The 27521-nt window shown below is 44.5% G+C and overlaps 1 protein-coding gene across 3 annotated transcripts in view; it reads left to right on the forward strand.

Moving 5' to 3' along the window:
* PCBP4 (poly(rC) binding protein 4) overlaps positions 1-27521 on the forward strand; it is a 216026-nt gene that overhangs the window by 173784 nt on the left and 14721 nt on the right. For all 3 annotated transcript variants that reach the window (XM_030205843.1, XM_030205842.1, XM_030205844.1), the window contains exons 7-12: positions 1844-1972; positions 5497-5571; positions 8711-8752; positions 12818-12893; positions 17657-17712; positions 23236-23405. In XM_030205843.1, coding sequence (XP_030061703.1) covers positions 1844-1972; positions 5497-5571; positions 8711-8752; positions 12818-12893; positions 17657-17712; positions 23236-23405 — 548 coding nt within the window. The remainder of the gene's footprint in view (positions 1-1843; positions 1973-5496; positions 5572-8710; positions 8753-12817; positions 12894-17656; positions 17713-23235; positions 23406-27521) is intronic.

Below are 27521 nucleotides of genomic sequence, written 5' to 3' on the forward strand. Positions count from 1 at the left end.
CTCGGCTGATAATGGAAAAAAGAAGGGCGTCCCTGATGAGCAGTTGGCCAACTTTACTTGGTCCATTTTTTTCTTGCGACCAAGCCTCAAAAAGGTGCCTGAACTGACCAGTTGACAGCCGGAGGGAATCGGGGATGACCTCTCCTTACTCCTCCCCCAGTGGTCACTAACTCCCTCCCACCCTCAAAAAAAAACTTTAAAAATATTTTTTGCCAGCCTCAAATGTCATACCCAGCTCCCTGACAGCAGTATGTAGGTTCCTGGAGCAGTTTTAGTGGGTGCAGTGCACTTTAGCCAGGCGGACCCAGGCCCATCCCCCCTACCTGTTACACTTGTGGTGGTAAATGTGAGCCCTTCAAAACCCACCACAAACCCACTGTACCCACATGTAGGTGCCCCCCTTTACCCCTTAGGGCTATGGTAGTGTTGTACGGTTGTGGGGAGTGGGTTTTGGGGGGCTCAGCACCCAAGGTAAGGGAGCTATGCACCCGGGAGCTTTTTCTGAAGTCCACTGCAGTGCCCCCTAGGGTGCCCGGTTGGTGTCCTGGCATGTGAGGTTGACCAGTGCACTATGAATGCTGAGTCCTCCCACGACCAAATGGCTTGGATTTGGTCGTTTCTGAGATGGGCGTCCTCGGTTTCCATTATCGCTGAAAACCGGGGACGACCATCTCTAAGGACGGCCATCTCTAAGGTCGACCTAAATGTTGAGATTTGGGCGTCCTCAACCGTATTATCAAAACGAAAGATGGACACCCATCTTGTTTTGATAATATGGGTTTCCCCACCCCTTCGCGAGGACGCCCTCAGGAAAACTTGGGCGCCCCATTCAATTATGCCCCTCATTGTGATTATTAGTCATGTTATAATATTATGCTTATTTATTAGGGATATTCTAAAAACCTGGGCCACTGGTGACCCTTGAGAACTGTGAGTGAAGACCATGGTCCTAAGGGGCAATTCTATTACTTGGCCCCTCCATCTTTGCACACAAGGGCCATGCGCTGAGTACCAATTTTATAGTGGCATCTGTGTGCCAAGATGCTGTTTTATAGAACACTAGCATAAACCCAAATCGATGCATCTATATTTATGTGCAATCATTTATACCAGGTGAATAGCAGATGTTAATGGGAATGCCTAGGTGTGCCATGCAAATATGCATATCTTATAGTATTGTACAAGCTACTTGCATAAGTTGGAGACGCACCCATGCCCCTCCCATGTTTCGCCCACATGTGCCCCTCCTCGCAGTTACGCATTGAAGAATAGTGTGTAGTGAAATTACACATGTGCCAGTTCTCTTGGTGCTAAATCTGCGCAAGATGCAATGTAACTGCAGGTGCCAATAGAATTGCCCTGCCCGTGGCAGCAGGAAAAGTGTGTGCAAAGATTTGAAAATACTACCCTTGTGTGTGCGTTTCCGTCCCTGACTTAGTCATGTCCCTGAAAATGCCTCCTCTGAATGTGGTATAAAGTTGGTCTTTGTGAAAAAGTGCACAAACTTTCGACCGCACTGAGGGAGGACTGCTTTCAGCCAGGCTATTAGTCTGGGTTAAATGCTTTTTGCCTACAGAATTTGCTTTGAAAATGGATCTGCCTGGGTATTGCCATTAAACTACAGTCTGTCTGCCTTTTCTAGTCAACTAGTGAGTGAAATTGCTGCTCTCTCTGAGGTTCAATAATTATGTTCTTCTGCTCTGATCTGTAGTCTAAGAAAAATCTTTTCCCCTGCCCTAAAGGATAATTCTCATCCATCCTTTATTCTTGACTCCTTCTCTTGCCTTCTGCATCAAGTCACACCCATCTCCCTGACTCTCTTCTCTCCTTGTTCTCATTCCAGAACACAGGGGCGCAGGTCCAGGTGGCAGGAGATCTGCTCCCCAATTCCACCGAACGTGCTGTCACCGTCTCTGGCACACCCGACGCTGTTATCCAGTGCGTGAGACAAATTTGTGCCGTGATTCTGGAGGTACCGTGAAGCCTTTCTTTCACAACATTCTGGTGTTTCTTCCAGGCTCCATGCAACCCAATTATCTTACCTCTGTACCGTATTCCTTAATCATAATGATGACTTAAACCTTTCAATTTATTTATTTATTGGGATTTATTAACTGCCTTTGGGGCCCTTTCATGAAAGCATGGCAAACCTACACGGCAATTCAGCTCTACCACTGGGCTTCTGGGGGAGCCCAGTGGTAGTTCTAACCCCCACTAAGCACCGTTCCCGGTGATAGAAAATATTTTTGTATTTTCTAGTGCTGGGGGCATGCCCAGTGGTAATTGGGTGGTGCCACACGCTGCCGGGCTACACGGGAGCACTTACCGCCTCCTAAATGTGATTCAATTATTGCTGCCTGTGCCGAGTCCACAGGCTTCCATCAGCTGGGTCCCACCAGACAGGAAATGATAAAAGTGAGAGTGGGACCTGGCCAATGGAAGTCTGCAGGGCTGGTGCAGACAGCAATAACTGAATCACTGCGGGCGCCAGGGACGCCTTTAAGGTATATCAGGGAGGAACGGGGTTCAGCGATGGGTGGTCAGATGCCAAGACGTCACAGAGGAGGAGAAATGTTGATATGGGGTGCTGCTGCTGGGTGGGCCTGGGCCCACCCAGGCCCACCCGTATGTATGTCACTGCAGCACTGATATTCAAATAACAGAGATATAATAAAATGTCTACATAATACTAATGAAATATCAAATAAGCACACAGAACATTCAAATAACATAGATATGATACTAATGCTTTTCTGCAATACAGCTTATCACATAGCCCAAGGGACCAAGTGCAGATATATAGATGGGGACGAGATGGATGGTATAGAGTCAGCTGGGATAAATAGATGTGTACAGTCCTTGCAGAAGTGCTGTTTCATACACTTTAGCTAGAGTGTCAGCTAATCCATCCAGAGAATGTAGTAAAAGCAGTTAGCTTAGTGGGGTTTAAAAAAAAGGTTTGGATAGCTTTCTAAAAGAAAAGTTCATAAGCCATTATTACAATGGACTTGAGGAAAATTCTCTGCTTATTTCTAGGATTAGCAGCATAAAATGTTTTGTACTTTTTTGGGATCTTGCCAGGTATTTGTAACCTGGCTTGGCCACTGTTTGAAACAGGAGGTTGGGCTTGATGGACATTCAGTCTGTCCCAATATGGCAACACTTATGTACCTGGGATCCTTTGCTTCCTTGTGCACTGTCACTCCTCCCTTCAGGTGTTTCTACCTCCTTCCCATTTCTCTTTTGGGAAAACTCCTTTCATGATAGCTCTTTAGTTTGCTTCTCCTACCAAGACGGGCACTAACTGGGTCTCTAGGAGGTCCAGCATGGTTGGTTGGGATGTGGCAGCTGGAGAGAAAGGGGAAGAAGTTGGAGGCTGGGGAGGGCAACTGAGAGAGAAGGAGAGAGCAAAGACATTTTAAAATGTAAAGAAACAAGAAATGTAAGTCCTAAAGCATAGCAAGAGAGAAAAACAGGCAAAGCAAAAACTAACAAAATAAGGTCAACCCTCACCTTAAAACATGACAAAAAATAATTGTGAGTGTTTTATTTTTTTACCAATAAGAAAAACAAATTTCCCTGGCTGAAGGTTATTGCTAGACATGGGCGCATGGTGTTCATACCCCAGTTGTTGTCTAACTGTGCCCTTAAATCCAAGAGAGCCCTGCTAAAGCTAAAATGTTAAAAACCAGAAGCTGTTTTTTTGCTGGCTCATGAGTACCTGCAAACCAACAGGAGCAGAGGCTGACCATAGACAAAACCACCTTGGGAGATGACGCTTGGAGAACTCTTTATTTGGTCCTCATGAGTACCACCTGCACCTTTAAGGGGGCAGCTCTTGGAGGGATTTCGCAGCCTGCACTATTGCGCTTGTCTGTGACCCTGGTCCATGTTGTTTGAAAGTGGGATGCTCACTCCCTGCTCCCATATCTTTGGAGGGTACCTCTCTTGACTCCTTCCAGACCCAAATCTTTAAAATAACTTCCAACACCTTTACCCTGGCTTCTAAAAATGTCTTTGCTGGTGCCTGATTTTCAGAATATTCAGAGCTTCCATGGGGGCCAGCTCTTTCAGCAGTAGATTTAGGGCATGCCCACAGCCCCACCCTCAGCTCCACCCCTGGCACACCTTGATGGTGGCCCATGACACAAGCAGTCGCTCCCCTTTCAGTGGCAGCAGTAGACACCTTAATAAAATGTCATCTCCTGCTGCTGCGGGACCAGTCCCCTATTTATTTATTTATTTATTTGTTACATTTGTACCCCGCACTTTCCCACTTGAGGCAGGTTCAGTGCGGCTTACATAGTAATAGGGGTTACAAGGTATTGCAGAGAGAGTACAAGCTGTGGTATAACAGAATAATGATGGAGATATGCAGATAGGTGGGATGGGCATTTAACAAGGGGGTAGGAGAGGCAGGAGGGGGAAGGTTGAAATGAGCAAGGGATAAGGGGGTGGGAGTGGCCGGAGGAGGGAATAGTTTGAGGGCTAGCATAGGGGGAGTTGATGGAAGATGTGGTCTAAGTCATAGTCGTTGTCGAGTGATTAGGTGTTGGGTAAAGGGTTCATAAGATTAGGTTAGATCATTTGGTTGCTTGACTAGATCTCTTATCGCAAGACTGGTCGCACAGCAGAAGGAGATGACATTTTATTAAAGCGTCTCCTGCTGCTGCTGGAAGGGGGAGCTGCTGAGCGGGAGATCCCTGTTTCCCAGCAGGAGTGCGGAAGATGACCTGCAAAAGTCTACATGTTTATTACACTTGGGGTCTATTATACAACTGATTAATAATGAGAAGGTCCAAAATGAAAAGCAATGAGTGTCCCGCTGTCTCTTCTTGCTCCCCATACACATGCTCAGCCCACAGTTTGAAGCCTTTTCAAGCCCTTTTGGAAAGCTGTAAATCAGGATGCAGTCCAGCACAGAGGGGCCCTTTTTCTAAGCCGCGTAGGCGCCTATGCGCACCCAATGCACGCCAAATTGGAGTTACTGCCCAGTTACCACGTGGCCCTTTCGGTAATTTCAATTTGGCGTGCATCCGCTATGCGCCTGTGAAAAATATTTTGTGTTTTCTGGCGCGCGTCAGCCACGCGCGTCAAGTGGCCTTTGATGCACGTAGGTCATTACCGCCCGGTTACCGCATGAGACGTTACCGCTAAGTCAATGGCTGGTGGTAAGGTCTCAGACCCAAAATGAACGCGTGGCAATTTTCATTGTGCCGCATGTCCATTTTTAGCAAAAATTTTTAAAAAGCATTTTTTGTAGGTGTGCTGAAAAATAATTCTGCGCGCGCCCAATACACTACCGCAGACCATTTTTCAGCACACCTTAGTAAAAGGACCCCTGAATATGAATCTTAGTTGTTCCTGCAGTATCTGTTTTCTTACTCAACCAGCCATCAGAGCATCGTAATGGTTAATAGCATGACTTAGTGCAGGTGGTAGTCTTAGGCAAGTTCGTGTTTATAAATGGCAGGAATCTCCTTTTCTTTCTTTCAGTCTCCTCCGAAAGGAGCCACTATCCCATACCGCCCAAGCCTGTCTTTAGGTGCCATCCTCTTCTCAGGGAACCAGGTAAGAACATCTGGATTACTAACAGGACTGAAGAAATGTCCTTCCTTCCTAATGGGTGAAGAGGACTATACAGCAGAGCTTTCCTACAGAGGGGCAGAGCCTTCCTACAGAGGGGCAGAGCCTTCCTACAGAGGGGCAGAGTTTTCCTACAGAGGGGCAGAGCTTTCCTACAGAGGGGCAGAGCCTTCCTACAGAGGGGCAGAGTTTTCCTACAGAGGGGCAGAGCCTTCCTACAGAGGGGCAGAGTTTTCCTACAGAGGGGCAGAGCCTTCCTACAGAGGGGCAGAGCTTTCCTACAGAGGGGCAGAGCCTTCCTACAGAGGAGCAGAGTTTTCCTACAGAGGGGCAGAGCCTTCCTACAGAGGGGCAGAGTTTTCCTACAGAGGGGCAGAGCCTTCCTACAGAGGGGCAGAGTTTTCCTGCAGAGGGGCAGAGCTTTCCTACAGAGGGGCAGAGCCTTCCTACAGAGGGGCAGAGTTTTCCTACAGAGGGGCAGAGCTTTCCTACAGAGGGGCAGAGTTTTCCTACAGAGGGGCAGAGCTTTCCTACAGAGGAGCAGAGCTTTCCTACAGAGGGGCAGAGTTTTCCTACAGAGGGGCAGAGCTTTCCTACAGAGGGGCAGAGCCTTCCTACAGAGGTGTGGTGCCTAATACAAACATGTGATGACATGTTCCTGAACTTTGCTCTAGAGTTCTTCCCAGTTATTATGTGGGAATGCCAGAATAGAGCAAGAAAATGGGACATGTCATAGAGTGCAGAACATGAAGAGATGTCTTTTTAATGTCAGTCAGTGACGTACCAAGGGTGAGGCGGTGGGGACGGTCTGCCCTGAGTGCAGGCAGCAAGGGGGTGCACTGAGCAGTCCCTCAGCTGTTGGCTCTGCCGATCCCCTGTCCCCTCTGACGTCAACTTCCTATTCCAGGGGACTGGCAGAGCCAACAGACATGGGACTGCTCAGCGCACCCCTTTCCTTGGAGGAGGAGGGGGCGTGGGGGGGTGATGTGCTTGGAGGGAGGGAGGGGTGCTCTGCCCTGGATAGCAACAAAGCTAGGTACGCCACTGATTTCAATCACTATTACAGAGCATAGATGTACTGTAAGAAAAGAGAACTGTTTTCAAATTGCATACATCTGATGATAACTAGGGGAAAAGCAATATACAGCCCTGGGCCCTTTTACTAAACCACGTAGGCTCCTAGGCACGCCCAATGTCTGCCAGATTGGAGCTACTGCCCGGTTACCGTGTGGCCCTTGTGGTAATTTCAATTTTGGTGTGAGTCTGCTATGCGCGCCTGAAAAATATTTTTTTATTTTCTGGTGCGCGGCAGCTATGCCATTACCGCCCATTTACCGCGTGAGACCTTACCGCTAGGTGAGTGGCTTGCGGTAAGGTCTCAGACCCAAAATGGACGCGCGGCAATTTTAATTTTGCCGTACGTCCGTAAGAAAAGGCATTTTTTTTGTTGGTGCGCTAAAACATAATTCTGCGCGCACCCAAAACACATGTCTACACTAGCGCAGGCCATTTTTCAGTGCACCTTAGTAAAAGGCAGTGGCGTAGCCACAGGTGGGCCTGGGTGGGCCAGGGCCCACCCTCTTAGGGCTCAGGCCCACCCAACAGTAGCACACATTTAGCGGTAGCTGGTGGGGATCCCAAGCTCCACCAGCTGAAGAGTTTCCCCTGATGTTAACGAAAATGCTACTCTCTACGATACTAGCACCTGCACATGCTCACTTTTCAGTGCATGCCTGCTGCAGACTGCCAAGGTGGAAAGAAGCGTTTTCCCACTACCTGAGATATTTTTTTGGTGGTCGTGGTGGTGGTGGGGGAGAACACTTGGTGCCCACCCACTTCTTGCCTAGGCCCACTCAAAATCTGTTGTCTGGCTATGCCCCTGGTAAAAGGACCCCACAATCATTTGTACCTGTGAGGGATCTTAGGAATTCCAAGAGCCCTCCCTCTGAATAAAAACATCCACTGAAAAGAACATTTGAATGTATCTGATTCAAGAAGTTAGAAAGCTAAAATACTGCTCATTAGGGTGAACCCCTGTTAGAAATACCAGAGAGCTGCTACTGTTATTTTCTTCTTTTGTGCTAATCTTGCTCTATATTTAATTCTATTTTTATTTTATTTTATATTATACTCACATCACATCACTCAGCAAGACCTCATGTGATTTACACAAAACAAACATGAATAAATACATTAAGCAGTCTTTAAACATTTTAGGGCTCTTTTATGAAAGCTTAGCAAGCACGAAATGCTGTGCATCCAGTTTTATACCTATGGGTCACGTGGCACTTAGCACATGCTAATGTCTGTTAGCACATGTTAAGCTTTAGTAAAAGAGCCCCTTAAATTCTAAAACACCAGTACAGTTCCTCCTATTTCCACCTTACCCAGCATTCCCATACAAAACAATTCCAAAGCAATATACAGTGTAAAAAACGCAAAGATATCGTAAAAATACAAACCATAAACAAAGCCACATACCAGCTTGGAAATCAAAATGAAAAATATTTGTAATCTAAAGACAGTGATGTCACTATTGCTTTCCACATCCCACACTTGCAGGCTGAGTAGGTGGAATTTATTTCCATATTTTTGTGCCCAGCAGCTTCCTTTCGCTCCTTTTGGTTTCCAACTCAGTTGGAACCAGTGTGATTCTATGAGATTTCATTCATAAGTTCACTGTTCCCCCATTTTTGATCCCCTTTAAGGGCTAAATATTGTGGAAACTTTATGGGTTGGCTAAAGTATAGCTTTGAATTTATTTTGGTGGTGGTGGTGGGGGGGGGGGGGGTGGTGTGAAGCTAGAATTCGAGGAAAATATTCAGCCCATGTGCTGGAGAGATCCAGTAAAACTTCCCTTTCCCCTCACTGCCATGTGGGAACCTGGGAAGAATAGTAAGGAGACTGGGCCAGACTGACAGTGATCTGGGCTCCTAACTGCCTGTCAAAAGTGATCAAACAACATGGAGGCTAGGGGGAGAGTGGGCCCTCGGGCATTGCCCTATTATTCCGATGGTCAGTCCACCCCTGTAAGGAGATGACCGGCTTGTTTGATGTTTGGTACTGTAGCTTTTTATAATTTCTTGGTGTCCTCAGACATACAATATTCCTCTGATTTTTGCAGGGCTTCACAGTCCAGGGACAGTATGCTGTTCCCCAGGCAGAGGTGAGTTGTGCTATGCACCATCCTGTATCCTATATGAGATTTCTTGGAGGAGAAAATGACTGGAAGAATACTTTGTCCTCATATTGCAGGGAGGGTACATAAAATTAAGGCATGACCTGGCACTAGGGCCCATGTTCCCCTGCAGTGATCTGGAGTGGCCATGGCTTTCAGGGAAGTATGTGTACAACACAGAACTGTTCCAGGAGGGAAACTTTAGGCCAGTCCTGAATTTCTGACAGCCCCATTATGGTGCATTATGGGACTCACAGCACTAATTTCAACTAGAATGAGCCATAAAGTATCCCTTCTGGCACCTCCGATTCAACACGAAGAAAATTCCTAGCAGGAGTGCAGCTGTAGATTACTGATGTCATCACACTTAAAGCAAGCTCTAATTATCATTTCTGAGAATTTGAGAAGCTGCCATCAAAAAACAAAAACAAGCAAAAAAAAAAAACAACACCGAAAAATTATTTGCAATGATAAACTCTGTTGCAAATAAAACCTGTTTAAAAATTAGGACCTGAAATGATTTGATTCTGTGACATAGCCCTAAGTTGGTCTTGAAGAGACAAAGTTTAAAATGAGTAGAAGTAGAGACAAGACCATTGGCAGGCCAGATGCTACCAGTCATGGCAGCTCCTTCCAATGGTTCTGAATAGAAGGATCAGAGAGGCTGGGATGCAGGGTCTCCAGGGTATTCTTGAAGAAGAGATGGCTGAGGAGAGATACGATAGAGGTCTGTAAAATAATGAGGGGAGTGGAGTGAGTAAATATGTGAATTGCTTGTTTACTCTTTCGAAAAGTACAAGAACTAGGTGACCTGCAATAAAGTTAAATAGTAATACATTTAAAACAAATTGGAGAAAATATTTCTTCACTCAATGTAAAATTAAGCTCTGGTATTCATTGTCAGAGAATTTGGTAAAAGTGGTTAGTGTATCAGAGTTTAAAAAAGGTTTGGACAAGATCCTGAAGAAAATACCACAAATTGTTATTAAGGTGGACATGGGGAAAATCCACCACTTTTTCCTAGGATAAGTACCTCATGAAAGACTCCAGAGGAAATTGGAGAGTCATGGGAAAGGAGGTAGTGTCCTATTTTACATTAAAAACTGGTTAAAAGATAGAAAACAGAGAGTAGGGTTAAATGGTCAGTATTCTCAATGGAGAAGGGTAGTTAGTGGGGTTCACCAGGGGTCTGTACTAGAACCGCTGCTTTTTAACATATTTATAAATGATCTAGAGATGGGAGTAACTAGTGAGGTAATTAAATTTGCTGACGACACAAAGTTATTCAAACTTGTTAAATTGCGAGAGGATTGTGAAAAATTACAAGAGGACCTTACGAGACTGGGCGTCTAAATGGCAGATGACATTTAATGTGAGCAAGTGCAAAGTGATACATGTGGGAAAGAGGAACCCGAATTATAGCTACGTAATGCAAGGTTCCACGTTAAGAGTCACGGACCAAGAAAGGGATCTAGGTGTTGTCGTTGATGATACGTTGAAACCTTCTGCTCAGTGTGCTGCGGCGGCTAAGAAAGCAAATAGAATGTTAGGTATTATTTGGAAAGGAATGGAAAACCAAAATGAGGCCATTATAATGCTGTTGTATCGCTCCATGCTGTGACTGCACCTTGAATATTGTGTTCAATTCTGGTCACCGCATCTCAAAAAAGATATAGTGGAATTAGAAAAGGTGCAGAGAAGGGCGACGAAAATGATAAAGAGGATGGAACGACTTCCCTATGAGGAAAGGCTAAAGCGACTAGGGCTCTTCAGCGTGGAGAAAAGATGGCTGAGGGGAGATATGACAGAGGTCTATAAAATAATGGAGTAGAACGGGTAGACATGAACCGTAAGTTTACTCTTTCCAAAAATACTAGGACTAGGGAGCATTCAATGAAGCTACAACTTAGTAAATTTAAAACGAATCGGAGAAACTTTTTCTTCACTCAATGTGTAATTAATCTCTGAAATTCATTGCCAGAGAATGTGGTAAAGACGGTTAGCTTAGCAGGGTTTAAAAAAGGTTTGGCTGGCTTCCTAAAAGAAAAGTCCATAGATCATTATTGAAATGGACTTGGGGAAAATCCACAGATTATTTCTGGGATAAGCAGCATAAAATGTTTTGTGCTTTTTTTGGATCTTGCCAGGTATTTGTGACCTGGATTGGCCACTGTTGGAAACAGGATGCTGGGCTGGATGGACGTTTGCAGGGGCATTTTCAAAAGGAACATTCATGTTTTGATATGGATGTCCTCGCAAAACATCCTGGTCCAGGGGTGGGGAAACATGTATTTTTGAAACAAGATGGACATCCATCTTTCGTTTCGAAAATACCGTCAGGGACATCCAAATCCTTAAATTTGGTCATCCCTAGATTTGGTCGTCTCTAGACTTGGTCGTTTCTGATTTTCGGCAATAATGGAAACCAAGGACGTCCATCTCAGAAATGACCAAATGCAAGCCATTTGGTTGTGGGAGGAGCCAGCATTTGTAGTGCACTGGTCCCCTTGACATGCCAGGACACCAACCGGGCACCCTAGGGGACACTGCAGTGGACTTCATAAATTGCTCCCAGGAACATAGCTCCCTTACCTTGTGTGCTGAACCCCCCAAAACCCACTACCCACAACTGTACACCACTACCATAGCCCTTACGGGTGAAGAGGGGCACCTACATATGGGTACAGTGGGTTTGTGGTGGGTTTTGGAGGGCTCGCTGGGGGGGTATGGGCCTGGGTCCGCCTGCCTGAAGTGCACCCACTAAAACTGCTCCAGGGACCTGCATACTGCTGTCATGGACCTGAGTATGACATCTGAGGCTGGCATAGAGGCTTGCAATCAATATTTTGAAAGATATTTTTTGGGGGTGGGAGGGGGTTAGTGACCACTGGGGGAGTAGGGGAGGTCTTCCCTGATTCTCTCCGGTAGTCAACTTGTCATTTCGGGCACCTTTTTATGCCTTGGTCATAAGAAAAACACAACCAGGTAAAGTCATCCAAGTGTTCATCCTTGTTTCTTTCGATTATGGGTCAAGGACATCCAAGTGTTAGGCATGCCCAAGTCCCGCCTTCGCTACGCCTCCGACACGCCCTCTTGAACTTTGGCCATCCCTGGGACGGAAAGCAGTTGGGGACATCCAAAATTGGCTTTCGATTATACCAATTTGGACGACCCTGGGAGAAGGATGTCCATATTCCGATTTATATCGAAAGATGGGCGTCCTTCTCTTTTGAAAATGAGCCCATTGGTCTTCCCAGTACGGCAATACTTATGCATTTAAGCAGCATGGATTCTATTTACTGTTTTGGGACCCTACTAGGTTCTTGTGACCTGGATTGGTCACTGTTGGAAACAGGTTACTGGGCTAGATGGACCTTCAGTCTGTCCAAGAACAGCAATGTTTATGTACTTATGAGGAGAAGGATTTAAATGACACCAGACCCTTTCTGTTTGAAATATTGAAGTGTTATGATTTTGAACCTAATTTTCTAACATGGATAACTTAGGATACCTAGAGTTTCCCCAGAGCTGTAGTTAAGGTTAATAGTATCTTCTTCAGCTTTACACTAGGAAGGCTGATCCCTCTCCCCCCTATTATTTGTCCTGTTTGTCTGTCCTAATTAGATCGTAAGCTCTGTCGAGCAGGGACTGTCTCTTCATGTTCAAGTGTACAGCACTGTGTACGTCTAGTAGCGCTTTAGAAATGATTAGTAGTAGTATGATAATGGAACTGCTCAGGGGCAGCCCAAGGGGGATACGGGGGGATGGGCCACACAGAGAGAGCCTTGTGTGATTTATTTTGGGGCCTCATTTTCAAAGTCAGTAGGGTGCGAGAAACACAGTCACCCCTGAAATAAAGGGAATTTGGGGAGGGGGGATGTTTTTCAAGGGGTCTGCAACCCCTTCAGCGCCTGGCCTGGGAATTGAAATGTAGGTCCTTTGCAGAGCAGTGTACTTGCCACTGAGCCAGCAGATCTGCCCAGGCTTTAGTTTTATAATGTGCTGTGAACTAAGCTGATATTGACTCATGTTTCTCTCTTTCTGTTTGCACAGATGACCAAGTTGCAGCAGCTGTCTTTGCATCCCAGTCCGTTCTCTTCCCTTGCTCAGGTGTCCTCCATGATTCCAGGTAAGAGCAGTGTACCATGGTCGCATGGGCCCTGGTGCAAGTCTTCATTTTGTGTCCTTTAACACTTCCCTTTCTGTCTAGATGCAGACTACTATACTGTGGCTCCTTCCCCCACCCCTCTTCAGACAATGATTGCATTCCCCCATGTCACCACTCCCCAGTACTGTTGTCCCCCATTTACCTTACTTTTCCATCTGTAGCATTCTGCATCATCAACCCCCCTCACCTCAGAGAGGCTCTTCAGGTCTGCAGAAAACAAACAAGGAACGGAAACCAGAGCAGACCCGGAGTCCATAAAGATCTTTATTGACATAGACCCGACATGACCACATTTCACCAAACAGGCTGCATCAGGGGATTTTAGACACACTACTAAATCAAAACATATATATCAAAATATAAATAATAAATATGAATAAAATACATATACATAAAATCAATATTCAAATTATAAAATCATGCAGAAAAGCATCATGCAAAAATATAAGCTTTCTAATATACAAAATATAAAAACATGTAAAAATACAACATACAGTAATGCAACATAAGGTTTCTCATATTAAAATAACGTAAATATGTTAAAGGAGTCCTAGATAAATAAAAGGAAAAGTGTAAAACTTGTGATCCAGTTAAAACATACCCATCACCCATTCAGTGATGGTATGTGTTATTTAAAAGTGTACAAAAGGATACATAAAACGCTGTGAATCAGAACAGCATGATAAGTTTGTATGAAAAAAAAATAAGTGTATACCAAAAAGGACAATACCAAACGAGGGGATAGAGCAGCACTTCCCATTGTTAGTAAAACAGGTTCCCAAGACTGCCTAAAAAAAGAGGAGAGGACAGCCATCTCCCAATTTGTGTCAGAAGATGGGCGCCCTTCTCTTTCGAAAATGAGCTGGATAGTAACGTGGAGGGGCATAATCAAACCTGGGCGCCCATCTATAAAATCGGCCGATTTCGATGAGCTTGAGAGGACGCCCATCTCCCGATTTGTGTCGGAAGATGGGCTCCTTCTCTTTCAAAAATGAGCTGGATAGTAACGTGGAGGGGCATAATCAAACCTGGGCGCCCATCTATAAGGGCACCCATCTCTAAGGACAGCGTCCCCGACCGTATTATCGAAACAAGATGGGCGGCCATCTTTTGTTTCGATAATACGGTCGTGGACGGCAAAATCTCAACATTTGGGTCGACTTTAGAGATGGCCGCCCTTAGAGATGGCCTACCTCGGTTTTCGCATATAATGGAAACTAAGGGCGCCCATCTCAAAACCGGCCAAATCCAAGCCATTTGGTCATGGGAGGAGCCAGCATTTGTAGTGCACTGGTCCCCCTCACATACCAGGACACCAACCAGGCACCCTAGGGGGCACTGCAGTGGACTTCACAAATTGCTCCCAGGTGCATAGCTCCCGTACCTTGTGTGCTGAGCCCCCCCAAAACCCACTCCCCACAACTGTACAACACTACCATAGCCCTTAAAGGGTAACGGGGGGCACCTAGATGTGGGTACAGTTAGTTTCGGGTGGGTTTTGGAGGGCTCCCATTTACCACCACAAGTGTAACAGGTAGGGGGGGATGGGCCTGGGTCCGCCTGCCTGAAGTGCACTGCAGTACCCACTAAAAACTGCTCCAGGGACCTGCATAGTGCTGTGATGGAGTTGGATGTGACATTTGAGGCTGGCAAAAAAGTTTTTTTGTTTGTTTTTTTTTGGGTGGGAGGGGGTTGGTGACCACTGGGAGAGTAAGGGGAGGTGATCCCTGATTCCCTCCGGTGCTCATCTGGACAGTTCGGGCACCTTTTCAAGGCTTGGTCATGAACCAAAAGGGACCAAGTAAAGTCGGCTAAATGCTCGTCAGGAACGCCCTTCTATTTTCCATTATCGGCCGAGGACGGCCATCTCTTAACCACACCCCCATCCCGCCTTCGGTACACTGCCGACATGCCCCCTTGAACTTTGGCCATCCCTGCGACGGAAAGCAGTTGAAGCTGCACAAAATTGGCTTTTGATTATACCAATTTGGGCGGCCTTGTGAGAAGGGCGCCCATCTCCCGATTTGTGTCGGAAGATGGCCGCCCTTCTCCTTCGAAAATAAGCTGGATAGTAACATAGTAGATGACGGCATAAAAAGACCTGCATGATCCAACCAGTCTGCCCAACAAGATAAACTCATATGTGCTACTTTTTGTGTATACCTTACCTTGATTTGTATCTGCCATTTTCAGGGCACAGACCGTAGAAGTCTGCCCAGCACTAGCCCCGCCTCTCAACCACCAGCCCCGCCTCCCACCACTGGCTCTGCCACCCAATTTCGGCTAAGCTTCTGAGGATCCATTCCTTCTGAACAGGATTCCTTTATGTTTATCCCACACATGTTTGAATTCCGTTACCGTTTTCATCTCCACCACGTCCCGCGGGAGTGCATTCCAAGTATCCACCACTCTCTCCGTGAAAAAATATTTCCTGACATTTTTCTTGAGTCTGCCCCCCTTCAATCTCATTTCATGTCCTCTAGTTCTACCACCTTCCCATCGATGGAAAAGGTTCGTTTGCGGATTAAATACCTTTTAAATATTTGAACGTCTGTGTCATATCACCCCTGTTTCTCCTTTCCTCCAGGGTATACATGTTCAGGTCAGCAAGTCTCTCCTCATACATCTTGTAATGCAAATCCCATGCCATTCTCATAGCTTTTCTTTGCACCCCTTCAATTCTTTTTACATCCTTAGCAAGATATGGCCTCCAAAACTGAACACAGTACTCCAGGTGGGGCCTCACCAACGACTTGCATTAAAACCTCTTTTCTTCTGCTGGTCACACCTCTCTCTATACAGCCTAGCAACCTTCTAGCTACGGCAACCGCCTTATCACACTTTTTCGTCGCCTTCAGATCCTCAGATACTATCACCCCAAGATCCCTCTCCCCATCCGTATATATCAGACTCTCACCGCCTAACACATACGTCTCCCGTGGATTTCTACTCCCTAAGTGCATCACTTTGCATTTCTTTGCATTGAATTTTAATTGCCAAACCTTAGACCATTCTTCTAGCTTCTGCAGATCCTTTTTCATGCTTTCCACTCCCTCCCGGGTGTCCACTCTGTTACAAATCTTAGTATCATCCGCAAAAAGGCAAACTTTACCTTCTATCCTTTCGGCAATGTCACTCACAAATATATTGAACAGAATCGGCCCCAGCACCGATCCTTGAGGCACTCCACTACTCACCTTTCCCTCATCTGAGCGAATTCCATTAACCACCACCCTCTGGCGTCTGTCCATCAACCAGTTCCTAATCCAGTTCACCACGTTGGGTCCTATCTTCAGCCTGTCAAGTTTATTCAAGAGCCTCCTGTGGGGAACCTTGTCAAAAGCTTTGCTGAAATCTAAGTAGATTACATCTATAGCACATCCCTGATTCAATTCTCCGGTCACTCAGTCAAAGAATTCAATGAGATTCGTTTGGCACAATTTACCTTTGGTAAAACCATGTTGTCTCGGATCTTGCAACTTATTGGCTTCCAGGAAATTCACTATCCTTTCCTTCAGCATCGCTTCCATTACTTTTCCAATAACCGAGTGAGGCTTATCGGCCTGAAGTTTCCAGCTTCTTCCCTATCACCACTTTTGTGAAGAGGGACTACGTCCGCCGTTCTCCAATCCCATGGAACCTCTCCCGTCTCCAAGGATTTATTAAACAAACCTTTAAGAGGACCCCCCCCAGAACCTCTCTGAGCTCCTTCAATATCCTGGGGTGGATCCCGTCCGGTCCCACGGCTTTGTCCACCTTTAGATTTTCAAGTTGTTCATACACACTCTCTTCAGTGAACGGTGCTCTATCCACTCCATTCTCATTTGTTAACACAGCTAGTAGTTTGTTATAAAGGGCCTGATTTACAAAGTTCTGGGAAAAGCTGCCTTCCCAAGGGCCAAATCTTTGCTTCCTTACATTAGTTACTCTGTGTTATTGACTTTAATGTAGTGCACAAAAAAGTGGCAGTCAAGCTCTGTGACTGCCCTTGGCACTGGGCCAAGGGTGGTAGGGGTCCTTGTACTAAGGTGTCCCAAAAAGTGGCCTGCGCTGGTGTAGGTTCATGTTTTGGACCTGCGCAGGTCCATTTTTCAGCGCGCCTGGAAAAAAGGCCTTTTTAAAATTTTTGCCAAAAATGGATGTGCGGCAAAATCAAAATTGCCGCACGTCCATTTTGGGTCTGAGAGCTTACTGCCAGCCATAATGGACGTGCAGCAATTTTGATTTTGCCGCACGTCCATTTCGGCAAAAATTTTAAAAAGGCCTATTTTACAGGTGCGCTGAAAAATTAATCAAGAGCTTCTACTGCACAAATCTGATCCCAAATTAGTGAGTGGAAATTTCTGCATATGGGCTGAAAAATTTGCACACAAGCCATCAGTCCATACATATTCTCCATCATATATTTATTCGATCACAAATGTACCATTTTTTCAATTAGCTTCCCAACAAATGGAAGCTTGGTAACAGGACAAAAATTGGGCAAGGAATCAAACTTCCTTAGCAGTGGATGAATAGCTTCCTTTTTCAGCATATTAAAAAATAACCAATATTCAAGGAAGCACTCGCCACAATTTATAGTAACAATGTATGCAGACAACATTTCAACCAGTCCCGACGGTCTGTTCAGGTTAACCTGAGTAAGGTAGCAATCCAAAGTCTATTGTTGATGTCTCTGTCTTTCTTATGCTAACTTTTCACTTCTGTATCTCTCTTTCCTTCAGGAGCTGTAGAAGCCAGTGCTCAGACCACTTCTCAGGAGTTCCTCATTCCAAATGAAGTAAGTAGAGATCCATCTTCCTTTCGTTTACAGGTCAAAGTGTGAAGGATAGTACTGCCTACATATCAACACTCAGAAGGTCTGTTTATCACTTGAGGCAGAGAGGAGAGTTTGGCATTGATTATCTTGTCATGGATAGGAGGAGGAGGAGGAAGGTTTGGGTGAGTGATGATATGCACTATCCTCAGATGGCACCAGTAAGGCATCAGCCCAAAATACTGTGGCACACACACTTATCTTGTGTTCATACTGGGGATGGGTGATCCTTCTTCAAACTGGATGGTGTGTATTCATCTGAATGAGTACCCGATGGTGTGGTTTTGCTTGTTTGAAGGGTGGCCTGTGGTAGTGTAGGTGCGTGTTTTGGGCATGCGCAGATCCATTTTTAAGCATGCCTGCAAAAAAAAATGCCTTTTTAACATTTTTGCCGAAAATGGCCGTATGGCAAAATAAAACTTAGCACACGTCCATTTTTGGTCTGAGACCTTACCACCAGCCATTGACTTAGCAGTAAGGTCTCACACATTAACAGGGCGGTAATAATCTACATGTGTCAAATACCATTTGGCACGCGTAGCAGACGTGCGCCAGAAAATTATTGTTCTGACGCATGCCAAAAATGAAATTATTGCAACAGCCACGTGGTAGCCGGGTGGTAACTCCAAATTGGCGCACATTAGGCACGCATAGACGCTTACGTGGCTTAGTAAAAGGGCCCCTAAGTTTTGGATGGTGTATATATTATCTCATCTAGGATAGGAGTGGGTAAAGTTGCAAAATTTTCAACCTGCAAGTACTGACTTCTCTACATTGAATCTGCCAAGTCTGTGCTGTTCAATTTTTCACCTGTATATCTATAAAATGGCTGCTCCCAGTTTATGTGCCAGTAAATACATGGGCATCTTTTTGATGCTGCTTTTAACTACTAACCCTTATTCACTTGTTCAGAACCCTTATTTTATCATCCTCACTTTAATATTCCCTTATCTCTTGTTTGTCCTGTTTGTCTGTCCTAATTAGATTGTAAGCTCTGTCGAGCAGGGACTGTCTCTTCATGTTCAGGTGTACAGCGCTGCGTACGTCTAGCAGCACTATAGAAATGATGAGTAGTAGTAGTAGATCCTTTTTCCAAAATACCATCAGGACGTCTCAGTTCTGATCTCTATATTGTGGGCTAGATTTTGTATAAGGCACCAAAAAAATTGCCACAAAAAAGGCTATTCTATAAACCGCGTTTAAAGTTAGACATGGTTTATAGAATAGTGCTTTCACATGGGACTCGATTCTAACTTTAGGAATGGCCATTTGCACCAACTGAAATGTGTTATAAAAAAGATATAAAGGAATTAGAAAAGGTGCAGGGAAGGGCGACGAAAATGATAAAGGTAATGGAACGACTTCCCTATGAGGAAAGGCTGAGAAGGTTAGGGCTCTTCAGCTTGGAGAAAAGGCGGCTGAGGGGTGATATGATAGAAGTCTACAAGATAATGAGCGGAGTAGAGCGGACAGATGTGAAGCGTTTGTTTACACTTTCCAACAACAACAAAACCAGGGGACACAAGATGAAGCTAGAATATGGTAGATTTAAAACAAATAGGAGAAAGTTTTTCTTTACTCAATGTGTAGTTAGACTCTGGAACTCGTTGCCGGAGAATGTAGTGATAGCAGCTGGCCTTACGGAATTTAAAGGGGGTTTGGACAGATTCCTGAGGGAAAAATCCACTGAACACTATTAATTTTTTTTTTTCGGGGGGGGTGGGGGGGGGGGGGGTTGTCGGGTTCTTGAAGCCTGGATTGGCCACTGTTGGAGACAGGATGCTGGGCTTCATGGACCCTTGGTCTTTTCCCAGTGTGGCGGTGCTTATGTACTTATGTATGTACCTACATTAGGTGCATATCCCCATTATGCTATAACAGTGTGTTAATTTTAGGAACTCCCCCATTACGCTCATGATCCTCCCATTTCCATGCCCCCTTTTTCAGATCACATGTAAATTTTAGGTGTAGATCTTGCACCTAAAATTGCGCACATAGGGGCCCTTTTACTAAGCCGCATAGGGCTCTACATGTGCCCCAAGTGCACCAAAATGGAGTTACCGCCAGGCTACCACGTGGCTCTTGCGATAATTTCATTTTTGGTGTGCATCCAATAAGCATGGCCGAAAAATAATTTTTAGATTTCGACGCGCGTATCGGACATGCGCCAAGTGGCATTTGGCGCACGTACATCATTACCACCCGGTTACCACGTGAGACTTTACTGCTAGGTCAATGGCTGGTGGTAAGGTCTTCAGACCCAAAATGGAAGCACGGCAATTTTGGTTTTGCTGCACGGCCATTTTCGGCAAAAATTTTAGAAGGCATTTTTTTACAGGTGCGCTGAAAAATGATTCTGCGCGCACCCAAAACACGTGTTTACACTACTGCAGGCCATTTTTCAGTGCACCTTTGTAAAAGGGCCCCATAAATGCAGATTAAATCTAATTAGTGCCAATACTTGTTAAAAAGCCAATTATTGGCGCTAATTAGCTCATTATTTAATTAAATTGTGTGCACAAATTTGCACATGCAATTTTTGGTGACTTATAGAATTAGCGGGCCTGTGTAAAATAGAACTTCAGATCTACTAATGCACCTCAATCCTGTCCTGCAGTCACACCTTTTAAACCAGTATTGATGCCCACACAGAGCTCCGACAATGCACCTAAGTCATGCCTTGCAGCACCCCTGGTGTTTTGGCACTGAAACCCATACATAGTTAATGCATCAGCTTCCTTCTCCTGTTACATTTGAAGAAAGATTTGCAGTTTAAAAACTCAAAATGAAGAGGAAACTGCCAAGAAAAACAGTAAAAAGTATGGGGTAAATAGACAGCTGGTGGCGCTCAGAGATTTATTTCTGGGCTTTATACCTCTATATTCAATGCTAGGCCATGTCTGGGCACCAGCATTGAATATCCAGGTATATATGACCAGCTGGCACTAATCCAGGTAAGGGCCAATATTCAGCTCTAAGCCAGATAAATTAAAATGGACTAAGATAGGACTGCTTTTTATATGGTTCAATTTGTCCAGTTAACTGTCTGGTTGTGGGATGAATATCTACACTTAGGGACTCTTTTACTAAACATTAGCATGTGCTAACAGACAAAGCGCGTTAAACACTGCACATCCTTTTTTATACCTATGGCACTAAACTTTAGTAAAAGGGCCCCTTAATCAGATAAGTGCTGACTCCGCCCCTGAACTGCTCACAAAACAGCAGGTTTCTATTTTCATGATTAGAGGGTAATCTAACTATCTTAAGTTAGTCCAATGAAAAAGGTATCTTATTTTCTTTTCTGTTTTGTTGTATTTCTATTTATTACCTTTAAAAGTGAACTAACTCACTTGGTTAGAGGGGATATTCAGTTGCACTATGCAGGAAACTACCACCAAATATTCCTGGTTAGGCTACTGCGTGCCATTTAACAGTTAGGAGCCTCTACCCAGTTAAATGGTTTTGAATTTTGGTCCCTATGCTGTTCTAGGCAGCCTCGAGTCCCTCTGCTTTCAGTATTGCCAACAGATGGACAAATCAAGCTGTCTATCAAAACATATTAAAAACTTTCCATATCTTACGAATTTGATCATGCAGAAAAACAATACACTACATTCATTTTCAGAAAGTCAAATTATACTAAATTTCCATTGCACATGGTCAGTTATAATCAGACTTAGCCTAACAATAATTGGGAACCAAACCACAAGGAAAGATAAGGAGAACAATTTCGTACAGAAATGATAGTCATGGAAACCACCATGTTGTCATGCAAGCAATCAGTAACTAAGGAGACACTGACATTGCAGTCATCCCAGTTCAAGAACATTGTATCCAATGTACAGATATAGAATTTCTGAAGAACTATATCGGTGACTCATGAGATGTGGCATATCGAAGCTGTCTTTCGTGTATTTTTATGACAAAGTGTCAACTTTGTACCTTTCCTATATCTTCCCCTAAAATCACTCACCAACATAGAAAGTATTATTATTATATGGCCTTCTCCCAAAGGGCCTACTTGCACACAAAGTTTGGTTCAACTTGGTCTAGCCATTTTTGAAATTGGGGTGGATGAACATAGCCCAGACATACACACACACCCTAGGGTCAAGAAACGAGGTTTTGGTGTCCCTGTACAAGTCATTGCATTCAGTTTTGGAGGCTGTATCTTGTTAAGGATTTAAAAGACTTGAAGTAGTTCAGAGAAAAGTGATGAAAATGGTATGGGGTTTGCGTCACAAGATGTATGAGGAGAGACTTGAACATGTATACCCTGGAGGAAAGGAATACAGAGGTGATATGATACAGACATTCAAATATTTGAAAGGTATTAGTTCACAAACAAACCTTTTCCAGAGACGGGAAGGTGGTAGAACTAGAGGACATGAATTGGAGTTGCAGAGGTGCCGACTCAAGAATAATATTAAGAAGTACTTTTTCACGGAGAGTGTGGTAGATTCCTGGAATGTCCTCCCACAGAAGGTGGTGGAAATGAAAATGGTAATGGAAGTCAAAAATGTGTGGGATAAACATAAAGGAATCCTGTATAGAAGGCGTGGAACCAAACAAGCTTAGCAGTAATTAGATGGCAGCACCAGTAATTGGGAAGCAAAGCCAGTGCTGGGCAGATTTCTACGGTCTGTGCCCTGAAAACGGCAAGGACAAATCAAGATCAAGTATACAGTATATTATCATACCTTACACTATTTGTTTATCTTGATGGGCACACTGGATGGACTGTACAGGTCTTTATTTGCCATCACCTACTATGTTACTATATATATATATTACTATGTTTAAAATGGTTTAAATGGGCAGGAGAGGCTCGTGCTTGGTTAACTCTTACTGGCTAGCTAAACTGCAGATTTTTCAATGGCATTTAATTACACAGAGCTACTGACTGCTATGGCACTGTGCAGTTACTGCTGGGATGGAGTCAAGGCAGACCTTGATGGTATTCAGTGCTGGTGCTGGGATAGCTAGCTAGGCACATTGGACCACATATAATGCAATCCTAACTATGCCTAGTTAGCTGTCTGGATATGGCACTGAATATTGGTCATTCCCAGATAATTTCCAGGCACCTCCAAACATCCAGATAGTCCGTGCCAGCACCTGTATAAGTGCCAGCAATGAATATCCAGTACTAATCCTGCTGGTGTTTAAGGAAACACTAACCACCATCAGCTGAACCCTGGCCAGACTGTTCCTTAGGGAATTGAGGGGAATGAGAAAGAAATGAAGGAAGGGAAGATAAAGTCTTGCCCTGGGATCAGTAGCATGGAATCTTGTTACTATTTGGGATTCTGCCAGGTACTTGTGACCTGGATTGGTCACTGTTGGAAGCAGGATACTGGGCTAGATGAACCATTGGTCTGACCCAGTATGTCTATTCTTATGTTCTTATGTTCTAAGTCTTAATCCCCCACATTGAGCTGTAGCATTGAGACAGTGACTGACTCTGTCATCTCTCTCTGACAGTTGATTGGTTGCGTGATTGGCCGACAGGGAAGCAAGATCAGTGAAATCCGGCAGATGTCTGGTGCGCACATCAAGATTGGAAACCAAACGGATGGTGCAAGTGAGCGGCATGTGACGATCACAGGGACTCCCAACAGCATCACTCTGGCTCAGTACCTCATCACAGCCTGGTAAGGGACACTAAGCCGGAGCAGGACACAAAGAAGGCCTAATAAATTGTTTATGGTTATTTTATTGCATGTAATCCTCTGCACTTCATATGACTCCCTGGTCTATTTAGTCAAGTAAGGTCACATGCTCACCATCTTATACTTTCTGATCTAAGGAAATAAGAATAATATCCTATATAATAAAACGCACCTCCAACATTCTGAAGCTGACTGCATGGCTGAGGCATTTCTGCTCTCTGTATCCATCTCCTGAATTGACATCACATTCTTCTGGGTTCGTCACAAGCAGAAGTGACCAACCACACGAGGTTTCTCGGCTTCAGAATGTTGGAGGTGCATTTTATTAAATAGGATTGGTCAGTTCCTTGAAGCACAGCCAGAGCTCAGCGTCCTGCACAGTAACGCTCAGACACCAGAGAGAGAGGGGGGGCCTGACACCAGAGAGGGGGGGGAGGTATCTCTGTCACACACACACTCTCTCACACACTCTCTGTCTCTCACAGTCAATGTCTTTCTCTCTTTCACTCTCACACACTGTCTCTCACACACTCTATGACTCACACTGTATCACATTCACTCTCTATGTGTCACACAGTCACTCACACACTGTCTTGGTCTCATACACTCAGTCTCACAGAGAGTCTGTGTCTCACACTCTCTCTCTCTCTCTCTCTCTCTCTCTCTCTCTCTCTCGCACACACTGTATCTGTATGAAACACACTCTCTCTCACACTGTGTCTCACATAAGCACTTGCACACACTCTCATTCTCACACACACACTCTCTCACAGACACGCTCACACCCAGACTCACTCTCTCTCTCACACACACACACACTTACGCATTCACTCTCTCTCACACACACAGTCACTCTCACATACACTCTCTCAAACATACACACTCTGAGGAAAACCTTGCTAGCGCCCGTTTCATTTGTGTCAGAAACGGGCCTTTTTTACTAGTTTTCTATAATTCTGCTCATTTTGGGTGTTGCATTCAGTTCACAGACACTAGAGGAGATAGTTAATAGATTTATTATAACAGTATCATCTGATCAGCTATGCTGTGCTCTTTGCATTTCCATATGGTTGAGAATACTGACAAGTGTCCAGCCATCATGTCCTGAGGTCCCTTCTGAACTGCTACTTCCAGTTTGCAATGTGAGAATTCATGTGTTGCTGAGACCATCAGTGGCTGGCCCAAACCTTGCCCATACAAAACAAGTGTGACACATAGCAGCTGTTTGTCTCCTTGTCTCAGCTAGATTCTAATGAGTTTTGCTGCTGAAGGTGATGTTAAGAGTTTAGAGACAGTCCCGGAACTGTAAGGAGCATTGGCAATGACAAACATTACAAGTTCTAATTAAACATTTTTTGTTCCTTCTAGTTCTGGAGCAGCTGGTAAGTGTAGCACATACAGAGGACCTGGCTTCAATTCCTGGCCCTGGACTGCTGCTTGGGCCAGCTGGGGTTGAGGCTGAGTTATGGAGGCAATGTTCATAGCCCCAAGGTAGAGGGAGTCCGTCATCATACCTACTGATCAGACAACTGATCAGAGATGGAGAGATGTAAATTAATGAAGTTACAAGGGGAGTTGCAATTTGTGGTCCCAGTTCTTGGGGGCTGCCAACAGGTCAGGTTTTCAGGATATCCTAATGAATACACAGCAGACAGATTTGCATTCAAATCTCTGTCATGCCATATTCATTAGGGATATCTTGAAAACCTGAACCTTACAAGTTAAAAAAAACAAACAAAAAAATGGGTATTTGCAAATAAAGGCTTATAGCACCATATTACTCAAAAAGGGACAGTGGTTCCAACAAAACTGGAAGCCTTCACTGTCCCCACCAACGTCCCAAGACAAAAAGGAGGAGGAAACTAGTTAATACCTCTAGTTACATTAGCTCCTTCATTTCTAAGTCAATAGACATAAGAGAGTTTCATCCTACTTATGAATCCCCAAGACAAAACTTAGTATCTGACAAATTTGTTAAAAGTGAGTTTAAACTGATTTTTTGGATACATGGTTTTGTCTCATTCAGTGACGCATAAAAGTTGTCTGAAAACAGTTCAGGTCTCCTTAAATTCAGATAGTGATGCTTGGCTTAATAAAAGCTCTGAATTTGTGTTTAAAGAAGTATTCTCTTGATTTTCCACACATTTTTAGCAGACAGTTACAAGGTTTTGCCTAGGGATGGGAGCGGTTAACTTCTTACACCCCCCACCCCACCCCCAACATACAGCCCCATGTCAGCATGAGACATCATCAGGGATTTCTTTCACTCTCCTCTTTAGTAATCAAAGTAACACAGTAAATGATGACAGATAAAGACCTGCACGGTCCATCCAGTCTGCCCAAAAGGGTGGCCAGAGCCATGCCCACAATTCACCTATGCTTAAACACTGGTTGTCAAGTCCCATCATGCCAACCATATAGGCAGCCAAACGTGATGGAGTCTTGATTGTAACCACATATCATTCCCAAGTATTGCTGACCGTATTCAACTTACCAATCAAGATGTCTTCCCTCCCTCACCTTGAGCTTTACAGCACCCTCAACTCTTAGCACATAATAATAAAGTGTTATACTATGTTATGTTATGCCAGGGATCCCGCCATATCCCTTCATTCAGGTTCAAAGTGGATTACATAAATTTGTAATACCTGCATACATAATAAAACCCATCAAATATATATTATTCTAATGTCAAAAATTTTCAGAACCACAACTTGACTCTCTTTTGAAAGACTACATAGTGAGACTTTCTTCCCTCATCTACTCACCAACATGCCAGATCTCAGCCTTCCGGAAAAAAAAACAAAAACCTTTTCAGTTCTCTCCTTTTTTAAGAAAATTTGATTTTGGACCACAAAAGCAAGCTCCACCCCTGTTCCTTTGTGTGTCCTGAGGCCTGCAATAATGAAGACGTGGCACTAAACAATCTAAGGAAATTTTTTGGGAAATTCCAAGGAGGAAAGTTTATTTTGACATGTTGTCAGTAAACCATTGGTTACTTCCAATGTGTTCATTTTTCAGACCCCTTTTCAGAACCTTCCATTGGTCCATTTCATCAAACTGATTAGCATATCTAGGTTGACATGACTTCCCTTCAAGGAGAATGTCAGCCTAAAACTAAACATTGGCCTCAGTTCTTTCTGGACAGGTGAACCTTTCTAGGTCTAGAACAAATAACATGACTTCAAAATAACATCCAACAGAGAATTAGCTAAGCTCTGTATCCTATTACTGTGCATTTCTCTCAGAGCAAAATGGCTCCTCTGTCTTCGATTTTTAAAATCCTATCATAGCCTAAGTATCCCTTTGTCACGATGGTGACTGTTTCCTTGTCTGTGCTCACCTCACCCTCTGGTGGCCAGAACCGATGGCTGCTATGGACTGTCACACATTTCAGACTTCAGCCCAGTCCGGTCCGCAGACTTGCTTTTCTTGTTTGTGCCTGAACAGCACCCGTAGCTGCCTTGTGATTCCTGCAGCTCAACTTCAGCTGCTGATGGGCTTTATTAACCACCTGGAAACTTCTGTGTTTGCCTTTGCATCGTCTAAGGTCGCTGGTATGGTGGTGTGCTCTGTGCACTTCTGCCTAGTCCAGTTTCTTCCTCTGAGTTCCTTGTCTGGTTCTAGTTAGTCTGTGTGTAGTTTAGCTTTGGTGTTATTGCTTATTTCCTAGTCTTGTTTCTGGTCTGTATTCCTTGTCTAATTCTTGGTTGTCTGAGTTTCTTTCTTAGTGGCTGCTTTGCAGCTTTTAGCAGGAAGCCAGCAAAAGAATCGGTTGGGCCGCTGGATGACCGAGGGGTAAAAGGGGCGATCAAGGAAGACAAAGACGTAGCGGAGAGACTGAATGAATTCTTTGCTTCGGTCTTCACCGAGGAAGATTTGGGTGGGATACCGGTGTCGGAAATGGTATTTCAAGTGGACGAATCGGAGAAAGTTACTGACTTCACGGTAAACCTGGAGGACGTAATGGGGCAGTTCAGCAAACTGAAGAGTAGCAAATCTCCTGGACCAGATGGTATTCATCCTAGAGTACTGATAGAACTGAAAAATGAGCTTGCGGAGCTACTGCTAGTGATATGCAACTTATCCTTGAAATCG

Source organism: Microcaecilia unicolor, chromosome 6 (assembly GCF_901765095.1).
Source record: "Microcaecilia unicolor chromosome 6, aMicUni1.1, whole genome shotgun sequence".
Lineage (NCBI taxonomy): Eukaryota > Metazoa > Chordata > Amphibia > Gymnophiona > Siphonopidae > Microcaecilia > Microcaecilia unicolor.